Consider the following 14860-nt stretch of genomic DNA (forward strand, 5'->3'; position numbering starts at 1 on the left):
GCGCCACTGCACTCCAGCCTGGGAGACACAGTGAGACTCCGTCTCACTGTGTCTCCCAGGCTGGAGTGCAGTGGCGCGATCTTGGCTCACTGCAAGCTCCGCCCCCCGGGTTCACGCCATTCTCCCGCCTCAGCCTCCCAAGTAGCTGGGACTACAGGCGCCCGCTACCGCGCCCGGCTAGTTTTTTGTATTTTTAGTAGAGACGGGGTTTCACCATGTTAGCCAGGATAGTCTCGATCTCCTGACCTTGTGATCCACCCGCCTCGGCCTCCCAAAGTGCTGGGATTACAGGCTTGAGCCACCGCGCCCGGCCTAATGCCATTTATATAGTTTTAAAATATGCAAAACAAAATCATATATCATTTGTGAATATACACACATATAACATATCAAAACACATATGAGAAAAAAATCAAAATCAGAACAGTCTTTACTTTGGGGCATGGAGGAAGGGATGGGCAGGGTGGGGTTCACAGGGGCGGTCCTCAGCAATAACTGTAATGATTTACTTTACATAAAAATGATCTAAAGCAGGCTGGGTGTGGTGGCTCATGTCTATAATCCCAGCATTTTGGGAGGCTGAGGCAGAAGGATCGCCTGAGGCCAGGTATTAGATTACCCTGGGCAACACAGTGAAACCTTGTCTCTACAAAAACAAAAATAAAAAAATTAGCAGGCGCAGTGGCACACACTTGTAGTCTCAGCTACTTAGGAGGTTGAGGTGGGAAGATGGCTTAAGCCCAGGAATTCCAGGTTGCAGTGAGCTATGATGGCACCACTGCACTCCAGCCTGGGAGACAGAGTGGGACCCTGTCCCTTAGGAAAAGAAAGAAAAAAAAAAAGGGCCAGGCGCGGTGTCTCACGCCTGTAATCTCAGAACTTTGGGAGGCCGAGGTGAGCGGATCACTTAAGGTCAGGAGTTGACCAGCCTGGCCAACATGGTGAGACCCCATCTCTACTAAAAATACAAAAATTAGCTGGACATGGTAGTGCACACCTGTAATTCCAGCTACTCGGGAGGCTGAGGCAGAAGAATTGCTTGAACTCGGGAGGTGAAGGTTGCAGTGAGCTGAGATCGCACCATTGCACTCCAGACTGGGTAACACAGTGAGACACTGTCTCAAAAAAAAAAAAAAAAAAAAAAAAAAAAAAGATGGAAAGCAAATGTGGAAACATGTTACATATTTTGCTGAGCTGGGTGATTAGCTACTGTTTTTTACATTATTTTCTGTACATTAATTAACTGGAATTTTTGTTTAAAGAATACCATTCAAGGCTCAACTCTGGCTTCCATGTAGCAAATTTTGAGAGCCTTGTCAAAATCAAAGCCATGGCTCAGCATTCATTTGTTGGCAGGAAAAAAAACCAGTCATTGTATTTTAAAGCATATGGAGATATTTCCTACTTTTTCTACTTCCCAGAGATATATTATATGCATAAATAATTGTATAGTCTTAAGTGACAAGAAGGGTTTGAACGCACCAGACATAATTCTCTAGTGTCCCTCATATACAGGGAGATATGACATTTTCATTCCCTGGCCAGTCACCATAAAATTCTGTCTTTACCAGACAGCTGAGGGGTGAAAACCCTGGGCTCAGGTTTATGTAAAGCGAGGCAGTCAGAAAAGGTGGGAACGAGCCTGACAGATTTGGCGGCTCTCCGTGGGAAGTAAAGACAGAAAGGTCCCATTTATCATGAAAATCTGCTAGTTTTCATCTTTGAAATAGTTGATACTTATCTTCTTAGGCATGAGACATTGGGTAAGAGGTGGCTATTGCCAAATTCGTTTCTGCCTCAGCGATAATTTCTGGGGTGGTGTGGGCTGGCTAATGCTGCTGACGGGATGCCGGGCTGCGAGGGTGGCCAGCACGCCACGCCCATGAACGCCGATCACACAGCAATGGAAACCTTTGAGAGGGGCTCTGTGCTTCCTAAGGAGCCTCCTACAATTCTTGGGGACATGATGACTATTGAGAGTGATGAAAATTTGAGTAAGTAAGAAACAGGCCCACACTCCTAGAAGACAAAGAACCATGGGAACAAAACCACATGTGTGAACCATATTGGTCCCACCCGAGAAAGTTCTTCAACGAGGTGGCACAGGGGAGAGAGCTCAGGCTACCAGGAGGGATGGACCAAGGTGGACACATGTTCTATTTCTTTTTCTTTTCTAAAAAATTAGGTATAACTTTCACAGAGTACACAAACACCACGTATGCCGTTCGATCGGCGTTCAGACGCGTGCACACCCTGCTGCCTAACAGAAGACAGAGCACACTTCTGGCATCTCTGAAGCCTCCCTCATGCTCTCGTCCAGTCAATGCTCTCCTTTCCCTCCCCACAAACTCTCCTGCCCTCTATCACTGTAGCTTATTTCCTGCTCATGAACCTGCTGTGAACGTTCGTGCACATGTCTTTGGTGGTCATAAAGTCCTCATTTCTCTAGGGTGGAAGCTACTCAAGAGTGGAACTGCTGGATCATGGGGTAGGCATATGCTTGGCTAACGCCTAGGAGCTTTCCAACGTGGCCATGCTCACTTCCATTTCTACCAGCACGTAGGAAAGTTCTAGCTGCTCCACATCCTTCCCAACACTTGGTATCATCAATCTTTTTTTTTTTTTTTTTTTTTTTTTGAGACGGAGTCTTGCTCTGTCGCCCAGGCTGGAGTGCAGTGGCGCGATCTCGGCTCACTGCAAGCTTCGCCTCCTGGGTTCCTGCCATTCTCCTGCCTCAGCCTGCCGAGTAGCTGGGACTACAGGTGCCCGCCACCTCACCCGGCTAATTTTTTTGTATTTTTTTAGTAGAGACGGGGTTTCACCATGTTAGCCAGGATGGTCTCGATCTCCTGACCTCGTGATCCACTCGTCTCGGCCTCCCAAAGTGCTGGGATTACAGGCTTGAGCCACTGTGCCCGGCTCATCAATCTTTTACATTACTATTGACAGGGTCTTTCTGTCACCTGGGCTGGAGTGCAGTGGTGCAATCATAGCTCACTGCAACCTCGAACTCCTTGGCTCAACTGATCCTCCTGTCTCAGCTTCCCGAGTAGCTAGGACTATAGGCATGTGCCACCACACATGGCTAATTTTTAAACTGTTTTGTAGAGATGGGGTCTTGCTGTGTTGCCCAGGCTGATCTCAAACTGCTGAGCTCAAGCAATCTTCTTGCCACAGCCTCCCAAAGTGCTGGGATTATAGGCAAAAGCCACCACACCTGGCCAAGGCCTTCAGTACTCAAAATAACCAATCCTTTCTTTTATGGTTAGTGCTTTTAATGTTTTGTTTAAGGGATCTTTGCCTAACCCAAGGTCATAAATATATTCTCTTATATTGTAACTTCCAGAAGCTTTACTGTCTTATTTTTTAGAGCCATAATCCATCTGGAATTAATTTTCTAAAAATGGAGATATAATTCAAAAACCATAAAATGTACCTTTTGGAAGTGTACAATTCAGTGGTTTTTAAGGTCTATTCACGAGGTTGTGCAGTTGTCAGCGTGATCTGGTTTCAGAACACGTTATCACCCCAGAAAGAAACGCTTACCCGTTAGCAGCCATTCCCATCTCCCCCTCCCTCAGCCTTTGCCAACCATTCATCTACTTTCTGTTTCACGGATGTGCCTGTTCTGGACATTCCATAAAAGCAGACTCACACAATAGGTGGCTTTTCCTTTCTGGCTTCTTTCACTTAACATGGTTTCAAGGCTCTTCATGCTGTAGCATGAATGGGTACTTTATTCCTTTTAATGGCTGAGTAATATCCCCTTGCATGGATAGACCACATTTTGTTTATCATCAGCTGACGGACATTTGAGTTATTTCTACTTTTTGGCTATTATAAATGGTGCTGCTATGAATATTTGTGTACAAGTTTTTGTGTGAACACATTTTTTTTTTTTTGAGAAGGAGTCTCCCTCTGTCACCCAGGCTGGAGTGCAGTGGCCGGATCTCAGCTCACTGCAAGCTCCGCCTCCTGGGTTTATGCCATTCTCCTGCCTCAGCCTCCCAAGTAGCTGGGACTACAGGCACCCGCCACCTCGCCCGGCTAGTTTTTTGTATTTTTTAGTAGAGACGGGGTTTCACCGTGTTAGCTAGGATGGTCTCGATCTCCTGACCTTGTGATCCGCCCGTCTCAGCCTCCCAAAGTGCTGGGATTACAGGCTTGAGCCACCACGCCCAGCCGAACATATTTTTTTCAATTCTTTTGTTTTGAGACAGTCTCACTCTGTCACCCAGCCTGGAGGTACAGTGGCACAATCTCGGCTCACTGCAACCTCACTGAACCTCCCAGGTTCAAGCAATTCTCCTGCCTCAGCCTCCCGAGTAGCTGGGTTTACAAGCGCACGCCACCGTGTCCGGCTGATTTTTGTATTTTTAGTAGAGATGGGGTTTCACCATGTTGGCCAGGTTGGTCTTGAACTCCTGACCTCAGTTGATCTGCCTGCCTTGGCCTCCCAAAGTGCTGGGATTACAGGTGTGAGCCACCATACCCTGCCTTTTTCAATTCGTTTGGGTATATATCTAGGAGTATAATTGCTGGGCCCTGTGGTAACTCTATGTAAATGCCAAACTGTTTTCCAAAATGGCTGTACCGTTTTGCATTCCCACCAGCAATGTGTGAATATTCTAATTTCCCCACATCCTCTTTGGATTGATTTTTTATATATGGTATGTGGCAAAGGTCAAGATTAATTTTTTTCCAATATGGATATCCAATTACCCAGCACTATTTCCTGAAGAGACTCTCTTTCCTAAAATGAATGATGCCACTTTGGTCATAAATCAAGTGTCTACATATGTGTAGGTCTATTCCGCAGCTCAGATCTGTTCTGTTGGCCTATTTGTCCCTGGGGCCAGTGCCACACTGTTCTAATTACAATACTATTACAATAAGTCTTGATACCCTGAGCTTTAACTCCTCCAATTCTGTTCTAAGATTATTTTAGCTGTTGTCTTCTGTATTTTCATCTAACTTTTAAAATCATCATATCAATTCATACACACACACATACCCCTGCTGGGATTCTACTGTATCTATAGATAAACTGATACAGTAATTAGGATTGAATTCTACCTACAGATTAATTTTGGAATAATTTACCGCTTCTTAAATTGTTATTTATTTTTTATTGGGCAGCCTCCTCAGCCACAACAGGCTCAGACAGACTCCACATTTCTTTCTTTTCGAGTCTTTCTTATCAATGAACATCAGCGATCCTGTCATTTTAAAGGTCTTTGTGGATTCTGTGTCTTAATATTGTACAGTTTTCTGTGTAGAAGACTTGTATATTTTTGATAGATTTACTCCTAGGTATTTAACGTTTCCTGATGTTATTATAAATGGTTTCATTTAAGGCTGGGAGCTGTGGCTCATGCCTGTAATCACAGCACTTTGGGAGGCTGAGGAGGGTGGAGTTTGAGACCAGTCTGGGCAACACAGGGAGGCACACCCTGTATCTACCAAAAAAAAAAAAAAGCCAGGTGTGGTGGCACATTTCCTGTAGTCCCCGCTACTTGAGAAGTGGAGGCAGGAGGACGGTTGGAGTCCAGGAGTTGAGACTGCAGTGAGTTATGACTGTGCCACTGTACCCACTCCAGCCTGCGCAACAGAACAAAAAAAGAAAAAAGTATTTCACTAAAAAATGTTCATTTTTACATTGTTTGCTGCTGGTATATAGAAATGTATTTTAAGACACTTTCCTTACAGCCAGCAACCTTGCTAAGTTTATATTCTTTTTTTTTTTGAGATGGAGTCTCTGTCACCCAGGCTGGAGTGCAGTGGCGCAATTTCAGCTCATTGCAACCACCCAGGTTCAAGCAATTCTCCTGCCTCAGCCTCTCAAGTAGCTGGGATGACGGGCACGCGACACCTCACCTGGCTAATTTTTGTATTTTCAGTAGAGACAGGGTTTCACTGTGTTGGTCAGGCTGGTCTTGCACTCCTGAACTCCTGATCCGCCTGCCTCGGCCTCCCAAAGCGTTGGGATTAAGGGTGTGAGCCACTGTGCCCGGCCTGCTAAATTTATATTCTAACAGTTTATCTGTAGATCCTTTTAGATTTATCACTCATAATCACATATTCCATGAAAAATGGCCGCTTAGTTTCCTCCTTTCTAATCTGTATATATTTGGTTTCTTTTAAAAATACTTTATTTTTTGCCTGGTTGTCCCAGCCAGGACTTCCGACAACACGGGACAGAAACGGTGACGGCGGATGTTCTTGTCTCATCCTTAATCTCAAGGGAGCGAACAGCCTTCATAGGTGAACACAGCCATCAGACTAACGAATGACCCTGCAAATCAGGATGCTCTGAAGATCACAAACCAGCAAGAAGCATGATCCACATCGGTGTGGGTCAGTTCCACATGCCCTTGCAACCGCTCGAGGACTCTGGGGCCCAAAGATGAGTAACTCACTTCATACAGTTCTCAGAGAACAGAGAGCAGAAGAACGTCTCCCATCCCAGTTTCGGCGTAAGTGTCGGAGCAAAACCTCCACTCAGGACCTGGCATCCTTGTGGCAAGGCAGACACAGCTGAGGGGGGGCTAAGTCTCAGCTTCCAACGCCACAGCTTTCGTTCAAGTTTGGATGGCAGCCGCTCCGTGACCGGAGGCAGCGTCTGTCTCAGTCTGGGAACACGGCTGAGCTGACTTGATTCTGATGGTCCTGCTGCCTAAGTCAACACGCCTACAGCTACATGGCTGCTTGCATTTCAAGACCCAGACATCAGGGCAAATACAGGCCCAGCTAAACCTCAACTCAGGTGAGAAGCCTTCAGGGGCCACGTTGCCCTGTAGTTCCCACCCACGCCCTCCCCAGTCCGGGCCTGTCAAGACCCACACTCCCTATCGCCCATCGGCACTGGCCCGGGGTCTGAGGAAGTAAAACTCCAGTTCCAGCAGATGGTTTTCTCATCCACACCTCAAAACGGAAGTAAACAGAGGATGTTGATTGTGGGTTTGTTAAAAAAATAACAATGGATGTAAGCACTGGATGAACTGGCATTTTTCTGAAGATATTGGCTTTGGGTCTGAGCTTACTATAATTAATAAAATACTTTTTTTTTTTTTTTTTTTTTTTGCAGGGGAGATGGCGTCTTACTCTGTTGTCCAGGCTTCAGTGTAGTGGCACAATCACAGCTCACTTCAGCCTGGGTTCAAAGAATCCTCCCACTTCAGCCTCCTGAGCAGCTGGGACTGTAGGTGTGGACCATTGTGCCTAGCTAATATTTTATTTTTTTGAGAGATGGGGTTGCACTATGTTGCCCGGGCTGGTCTTGAACTCCTGGCCTCAAGTGATCCTCCCATCTCAGCCTCCTGTCACAGGGATTCATTCTTTTTTTTTTTGAGATGGAATCTCTCTCTGTTGCCCAGGCTGGAGTGCAGTGGTGCGATCTTGGCTCACTGCAAGCTCCACCTCCACCTTCAAGTGATTCTCCTGTCTCAGCCTCCCCAGTAACTGGGATTACAGGCCTGCATCACCACACCTGGCAAATTTTTTTTTTTTTGAGATGGAGTTTTGCTCTTGTTGCCCAGGCTGGAGTTCAGTGGCGTGATCTCGGCTCACTGCAACCTCCGCCTCCCGGGTTGAAGCGATTCTCCTGCCTCAGCCTCCCGAGTAGCTGGGATTACAGGCACCCACCACTACGCCTGGCTAATTTTTTGCATTATTAGTAGAGACAGGGTTCACCATGTTGGCCAGTCTGGTCTCAAACTCCTGACCTCAGATGATCTGCCCACCTCGGCCTCCCAAAGTGTTGGGATTACAGGCGTGAGCTACCATGCCCGGCCGGTATCCCAAGTTTCTCATTAGTTTTTTTTTTTTTTTTTGAGATGGAGTCTCACTTTGTCCCCCAGGCCGTAGTGCAGTGATGTGATATCGGCTCACTGCAACCTCCGCCTCCCATGTTCAAGTGATTCTCCTGCCTCAGCCTCCCGAGTAGCTGAGATTACAGGCGCCTGCCACCATGCCCAGCTAATTTTTGTATTTTTAGTAGAGATGGAGTTTCACCATGTTGGCCAGGTTTGTCTCAAACTCCTGACCCCAGGTGATCCGCCCGCCCAGGCTTCCTGAAGTGCTGGGGTTACAGCATGAGCCGCCATGCCCAGCTACCTCTTCTTACTGGAGTGTGAGCACTAGGAGCAGGGCCCTTTCTGTGGTGCTTGCTGTGTTATACCCTGCACCCAGAACTTAGTAGGCATTCAAACAAAATTTTTAAAAATAAATGGAAGAATGAATTAAGAAACCTTCCAGGTAAGTCATCATACTGTCCTCAAACAGGGGACATCATCAATTTTATTCCTGCCAAGTAGATCTGGACCATAAAAACATGTGCTTGATCTACAACAAAAGCTGCCAGGCAAACGCCTGGTACTAAGTTCATCTCACCTGTTCTGCTCCCACCATGCTGATTGGCTTGCACTTGAAGAGGTGGGTGATGAATTTGGGAATGAAGGAGCTGTGGATAAAAAAGAAGTGACAAATTAGGCTTATTCTTTCTTGAGGAAAGAAATGCAAAAACTTTTTTTAAGGTTCCACGTATCTCCATGAAAAAACCTTTTTTAATGAAGAATCGAAGTGGACTCCACTGTCGCCCACCAGCACCCATTACCTTATTTTTCTTCTGAGCGAAGCCCTGGTTTTTGGGTTGGTTTAGTTACATGAGGCCCCGGCAGGCCCGGGAAAACTGGATCCATCTTAGACCCCCAGTGAACTCTAACTATTCTCAGCTGGTCAGAGCACGGCATTCCTTTGGTGACTATTGTGTGTCCTGAGAGGGGATACGATCGAAGCTGGCCCAATCAGACTGGATGAAAGGACTACAGGCACTGCACCTGGCTAATTTTTAATTCTTTTGTAGAGGCAGGATTTCGTTACGTTGCCCAGGCTGGGCTCAAACTCCTGGCTTCAAGTAGTCCTCCTCCCTTGGGCTCCAGAAGTGCTGGGATGACAGGCGTGAGTCACTGAGCCTGGCCAGGCTTCCTTGATTCTTCATTCTCCGTCTCCAGCCTCATCCTGCTAAGCCCTGGCCTCCCTAGGCTTCAACCCAACCAAGCTGCTTGCAGATCCCAGGATTCTGGGGGCTATTTAATGCCTACACTGCTCCCTCCCTTTCCTAGAAGGGGCTTGTGGGTCAGTACACACGCACCTCTCAGATCCTGTTCAACGGCATCTCTAGAAAGCCTTTCTTCCATTGCCCTCGCCGTACTCTCCATGGAGTCCGCAGGCCTCCACCCTCACATCTAACCTACTTCATTATGCTCATTTGCTTACGGGTCCATTTTGCTTCACCTGACTGTTAAGGCACATGAAGATGGGGGCCATGTTTATTAGGCCAAAGCATTTAACGCTGGGTCTGAGACATAGGAGACGCTCAAGTGAACGCACACTGAATAAATCATACTTTTTTTTTTTTTTTTTTGGAGACAGAGTCTCGCTCTGTCACCCAGGCTGGAGTGCGGTGGTGCAATCTTGGCTCACTGCAAGCTCTGCCTCCTGGGTTCAAGCCGTTCTCGTGCCTCAGCCTCCTGAGTCGCTGGGATTACAGGCACCCACCACACCCGGCTAATTTTTGTATTTTTAGTAGAGAAGGGGTTTCACCATGTTGGCCAGGCTGGTCTCGAACTCCTGGCCTCAAGTGATCCACTTGCCTCGGCCCCGCAAAGCGCTGGGACGACAGGCGTGAGCCGCCGCGCCTGGCCGCCTACCACGCTCTGAATGTCAGCTTGGTATCAGCACTTTACCAAGAAGTTACTATGTGATTTCTCATTTTACCCTCCCAACCACTATTGTGAGATTTGTCTCATCATCTCCTTGATGAATGGAGGAGGATCAGCTCCGTGGATGAGGGAAGCTGCTTGTGGTTCAACTGCAGTTTCCACCAGGCTATGGATTCTGATGTCTCAGTAGGAACAGCTGCTATTGCTTAGACAGCAAACAGAGGTAAAAGGAAACATCTATGGTTTTGCATGGGTGGGGTAGAAAGCAAGCTAAGGGAGAGGAAACTGGAGTCCGGAGATCGGATCTGGAGGTGACTTGTGATCAGGAAGGAGAATAAACAAGGGGCTATTTGGAAGGAATTCCTCAGTGCTGGAAACCAGAGCCAGACAAGTAACGTGAGACTGAACTCATGACCAATGGCAACTGTGCACACAATGGTTTGTAACCTAAATTGCTTCACATTAGAACATGCTCTGGGCTGGGTACAGCAGCTCATGCCTATAATCCCAGCACTCTGAGAGGCCGAGGCAGGCAGACTGCTTGAGCCCAGGAGTTTGAGACCAGCCTGGGCAACATGGCAGAATCTCATCTCTACAAAAAATAGAAAAATTAGCTAGGCAGGGTGGCAAGCACCTGTAATCCCAGCTATTCAGGAGGCTGATGTGGGAGAATCACCTAAGCCCAGGAGATGGGGGCTGCAGTGAGCTGTGATCGCACCACTGCACTCCAGCCTGGGTAACAGAGTGAGACCCTGTATCGAAAAGAAAAAAAAAGCTTTGGCTGTGCCCCTGAACCGGCTGTCTGTACCGCTCTACAGGTGGGGTGGGGGGAATACGAGGACCTGACACGCGTCCTGTGGGAAGAAGACCAAGCAGTGTGCTGGGTAACTGCCAAGGGCGTCTCTGGGCCATCAGGGCGGTGGTGGCTGCTGCCCTTGGCCAGGGAAGGGTCTCCTCACAAGCCCACCTCTGTTAAGCAGGATTTTACCAGGATGAGAAGGCACCATGGATGAAAACAGAAAACCACTTCCTAGATCCCAGGCTGAACAATTCCGGATGTGAGGATGGGCATCCAATTCCCAGTGCACTCGACCTGGGCTTAGCAATGAAATTCAACGGCTCTGAGAGAATGTGAGGCTGGTGCTGGGAGACGCTGGGACTGGCTAAGTCAACCGGCTCCTCCTTCACTTAACGTATAAACTCAATGATATGACTGAGATGGGAGACGCTGGGACTGGCTAAGTCAACGGACTCCTCCTTCACTTAACGTATAAGCTCAATGATATGATTGAGATGGGAGACGCGGGGACTGGCTAAGTCAACGGACTCCTCCTTCACTTAACAGAAACTCAATCAGACCCCAGAGCAGCCACCCTGGAGATTTTCAGTCACAGTAAATTTTTACAGAGACGCTGCTTCCTCCAGCAGTTATGGGGAGTGTCACAATGTGATTTATCAGCAGCGCTTCTTACACGCTAATGGGCACCCAGGGAGTGAGGGAATTCCACCTCCTGGTCCGTCTGCCATCTGCAAACAGTCATGCCTCCCTGGAGAGTCCACTCTATACTTTCTTGACAAACTAGAAAGTAAAGCTGACACCACAAGCCGCTCCATAATTGTTAGTCCTGAGGGGTTCATTTGTGAGGCACAGGGAAACCAGGGGAGATCTGGGGAAGACAGAAACGTGGAGTCCTGAATCGCTAGCTGGGGCCTGGATGGGAACAACCCAGATACAGCAGCTTGGCCTGGGCTGACCGTCCTGAAGCCCTTCCCTGAGACGTCTGCCAAAATGCTTGCTTGATAACTGGTCAGAGGAGACACTGACCCTCAACCCCGCCTGGTAGCACAGGAAAGGGTGCTAAGCCAGATGGTGATCGGCAAAGGACCAAACTATTTCCTCGCTTCAAAACTCAGGGCAGAAATGGCCACACCCGAGGACACAGCAAGAAGATGCTGGCTCAGGGTGAACTCACCTGCCTTGGCCATGGAGCTCCCTGACTTGGGCATCCCAATTTCTAGTGCCTTCCTCGGAACAAGAGTGTGTCCAAGTATTAATAGATAAATTCTAGCAGCCATGGTAAAAAATACCAGGGGGAGGGAGGGGAAGAAGGCTCTAAAGAAACAGAACTGATGGCTCCTACCCTTAAGAGGCATTTATAAGCCACTCAGAGAAACAGAATGCATACAGGGAATCCCTGAAAAAGGATTTTAATCATCCAATCCTGGGCAAGGGGTGCGTATGCCTGCACAGTTCAAAACAACGTAGGCCCCATTCATTTTTGTTTGCCTTGACGTGGCTGGGGACTGTACTGCTGTTACTGTTGCCTATGACTTTAAGTAGTAGATTTAGTTTGATTAGTAGGCTTCTTCTGTGTATAAATTAGAATTAGTACTGCAGGCACCAGAACGAACCCCAGCTGGATGGTGCAGACACCCAAACTGTGAGGGTGCTGGTGGGAAGTATGGTTTTAAAAACAACCTAGTTGACTGCGACACTGAAATGGCGGCCACTCGTCACCGTCCATTTGTCCAGACCCAGGGAAGGTCCAGCACGACGTCACGGAGTCCGGGTGACAATGCCGTGTCGAAGCAGGTTCATCTACTGTAACGAATGTGCCACTTTGTGTGGGGCGTCGGTGATGGGAAGACCGTGCATGTGTGGGGGTCACGTACACGGGAAAGCTCTGAACTTTCTGCTCCATTTGGCTGTGAACCTAAAACTGTTCTAAAACATAAAGTCTATTAAAAAAAAAAAAAAGAGCCCAGAGATGAGAGTGCCCAGGACTCACTTTGCAAATTTAATGCAGAACTGAGTGAAGTACTTGCGTGTGGAGGCCAGGTTGTCACGGATGATGGGGACGTTCTGCTTGATGTGCAGGATGACAGAGGTGACGTAGGGGCTCTGGTCCCCAACGTGCTCCACGTTCTGCCACTGCATCTGCAAGGGAGAAAGGACGAGGTGCTGAATCCCTCGCAGGAGAACGGTGTCACCTGTTGCTGGGGAAGGGAGCGGCTGGAGTGGAAATCAGGTCACAGCTTTGGTATCCCAGGAATCAGGTGCTTTCGTCCTGGGGAATTTCTTATTTGTTCATAGGGACTGACACTCAGGACAAAAACAAGTGTGTCCAGTGGACCCGACAGTGAGGTTGACCCAGGCCCTTTCCTTTTCCTGCCTTGTCCCCGTCATGCCTGAAACAGCCTTCCCTTCCCAGCTAAGCTATCCACACGTAAAGGATCCTGTTCTCCTGCCGAGTGCCCCACAGTAGGGGACCGCAGCAGGACAGGGAGGAACACCCCCTCCCAAGCTGACCGGCAGCCTGGGAGATGAGAGCAGTGGCTGGGCTAAATGACACGAAACCTGGAGGGGAATTCACAGACCCCTTTCTCTCCAGTCAACTGGGAGCAGTTTGGGATTCTTTAACACAGAAAACTAGAAATGATGTGACGTGTGGGGACGAAGTTACTGGTAAGAGGTGCAGATGAGATAAGATCGTGAAACTGAGTGGCAGGTACATGAGGCTGACCATATCGTTTCCTCTACTTTTGAATATATTCCAAAATTTCCATAATAAAACACTTGAAGAGGTATGCGTGTAGAATCTTACACTCCTAAAACCTTTGGGATCATGTCAGGATTTCAACAAGGGGAAGGGAAAGAGAATCTCTAGCAAACACTCAGGTGGACCAGAGGGTAAGACGGAGACATGGGGAACAGGGCGGGAGTCAGGCGAAGGGGGGAGAACATTGCTGAGAGCACCAAGGTGGTCCCTGAACAGGCTGTGAACAAAAGTGACAGACCTGCTTCAACCTGAGCCCTAATGACAGGCTCTGGAAAACACCTACAGCAAACTGGCTGGATTCCTGGACTACGTGGCACTTGGCAGCACTGAGACCTGGGAACAGAAGGAGGCAGTGCTGCAGTGTGCCATCCCTGAGGCGGCGTGCAGGAGACGGGCACAGCACCAGCTCCCAGTCTGCCCCAGGCTGGCAGGGAAGGGCACGCCAACCCCGAAGAGTGGGAATGGTCTGGGGGGTTCTGCTGAGTCAGCCTCTCACAGTGGGGCTGGATGGGCTGTTAAAGAGATCCTAAGCCAAACACAAACCATATAATATGTTCGTAGAAGGAGGTCAGTAGTTCTGAGGCCCCAGTGTCTCTGGCAAGAAAACACTATTTTTATAGAGCTCCTGGGGAAAGGAAAAATTCAATACTGAGAGAGCTTGTTTAAAAGAATCACATCGCACGTGGATGAGTCCCCAGCCGTGGGAAGCTCAAATGACTCCTAATGCTTTTTCAAATCAGTGGATATTTGTATTCTAAAAGCTTCAGCGATGTGTACACACAGAACCACAAGAAAGCAGGAAGGGACCTCCATCCTCATTTCACAGATAAGAAAACCAAGGCCCAGAGACATGAAGAGTCTTATGCAAGGCTTCATAACCAGGCTCCACACAGGAAAAATAACTCTAATTTATTACTGGGAAAAAACAGAAACCAACAATGAAGAAACAGTAGAAAGGTCTAGTATGAACTGACTTAATACTCTAATGTTTTGGTTACATGAAACGTTTTCCTCATTATCTTTTATCTTACGCAAGAGGCGTCTTTTTCCATTGGATTCTGAAGATTTGACCCATCCAAACAACGAGCATCCTAGGTGATTTTAAATGAGCTCACAGGGTGAGGCCAAAATTCAGGTGCTGTCAGCGTTTCCCGGGCTCTGCAGCAGGACTCGGAGCAGAATGCTCCGGGGAGACACAGCGACCTGGGAGGGTCTGACGCCCCAAAGCCCATGGACGCGACGCTCTTCCACAGAAACGACTATTACTTTCCAGGCTGGCAGCTTTGTGTGTTTCAAAATCTCAAAACAGTTTATCAGCAACGATCGAAACATGACAGTCCTCCGTGAAAGGAGGGGGTGACGTGCTCTGTTACCAGTTACAAAGTGACTCAAGCAAGACCAAGCAGGGGCCGGGATTTCTTCAACTTCCACGGGTTATTCCGCACGCTCATCACCTAACTCCTCGACAGTCACTGGCCAGGTCGGCGCGTGTCCACATTTGGAAACACGTGGAAAGAGCTGATTTGCTTTAATACTCTGGTCAGTCACGACTCCACCGGTCAAGTTAAAACGAGTATT

The 14860-nt window shown here is 48.1% G+C and overlaps 1 protein-coding gene across 3 annotated transcripts in view; it reads right to left on the minus strand.

The window, feature by feature from the left end:
* VPS53 (VPS53, GARP complex subunit) overlaps positions 1-14860 on the minus strand; it is a 164038-nt gene that overhangs the window by 6783 nt on the left and 142395 nt on the right. For 2 of the 3 annotated variants that reach the window (XM_025363020.1, XM_025363018.1), the window contains 2 exons: positions 12512-12660; positions 8392-8461 (listed from right to left, as the gene is read on the minus strand). In XM_025363020.1, the coding sequence (XP_025218805.1) occupies positions 8392-8461; positions 12512-12660 (219 nt within the window). Of the gene's footprint in view, positions 1-8382; positions 8462-12511; positions 12661-14860 lie in introns of those variants that run through there. The other variant, XM_025363021.1, reaches the window with a different exon arrangement.

This window comes from Theropithecus gelada, chromosome 16 (genome assembly GCF_003255815.1).
Source record: "Theropithecus gelada isolate Dixy chromosome 16, Tgel_1.0, whole genome shotgun sequence".
In the NCBI taxonomy this organism is placed as follows: domain Eukaryota; kingdom Metazoa; phylum Chordata; class Mammalia; order Primates; family Cercopithecidae; genus Theropithecus; species Theropithecus gelada.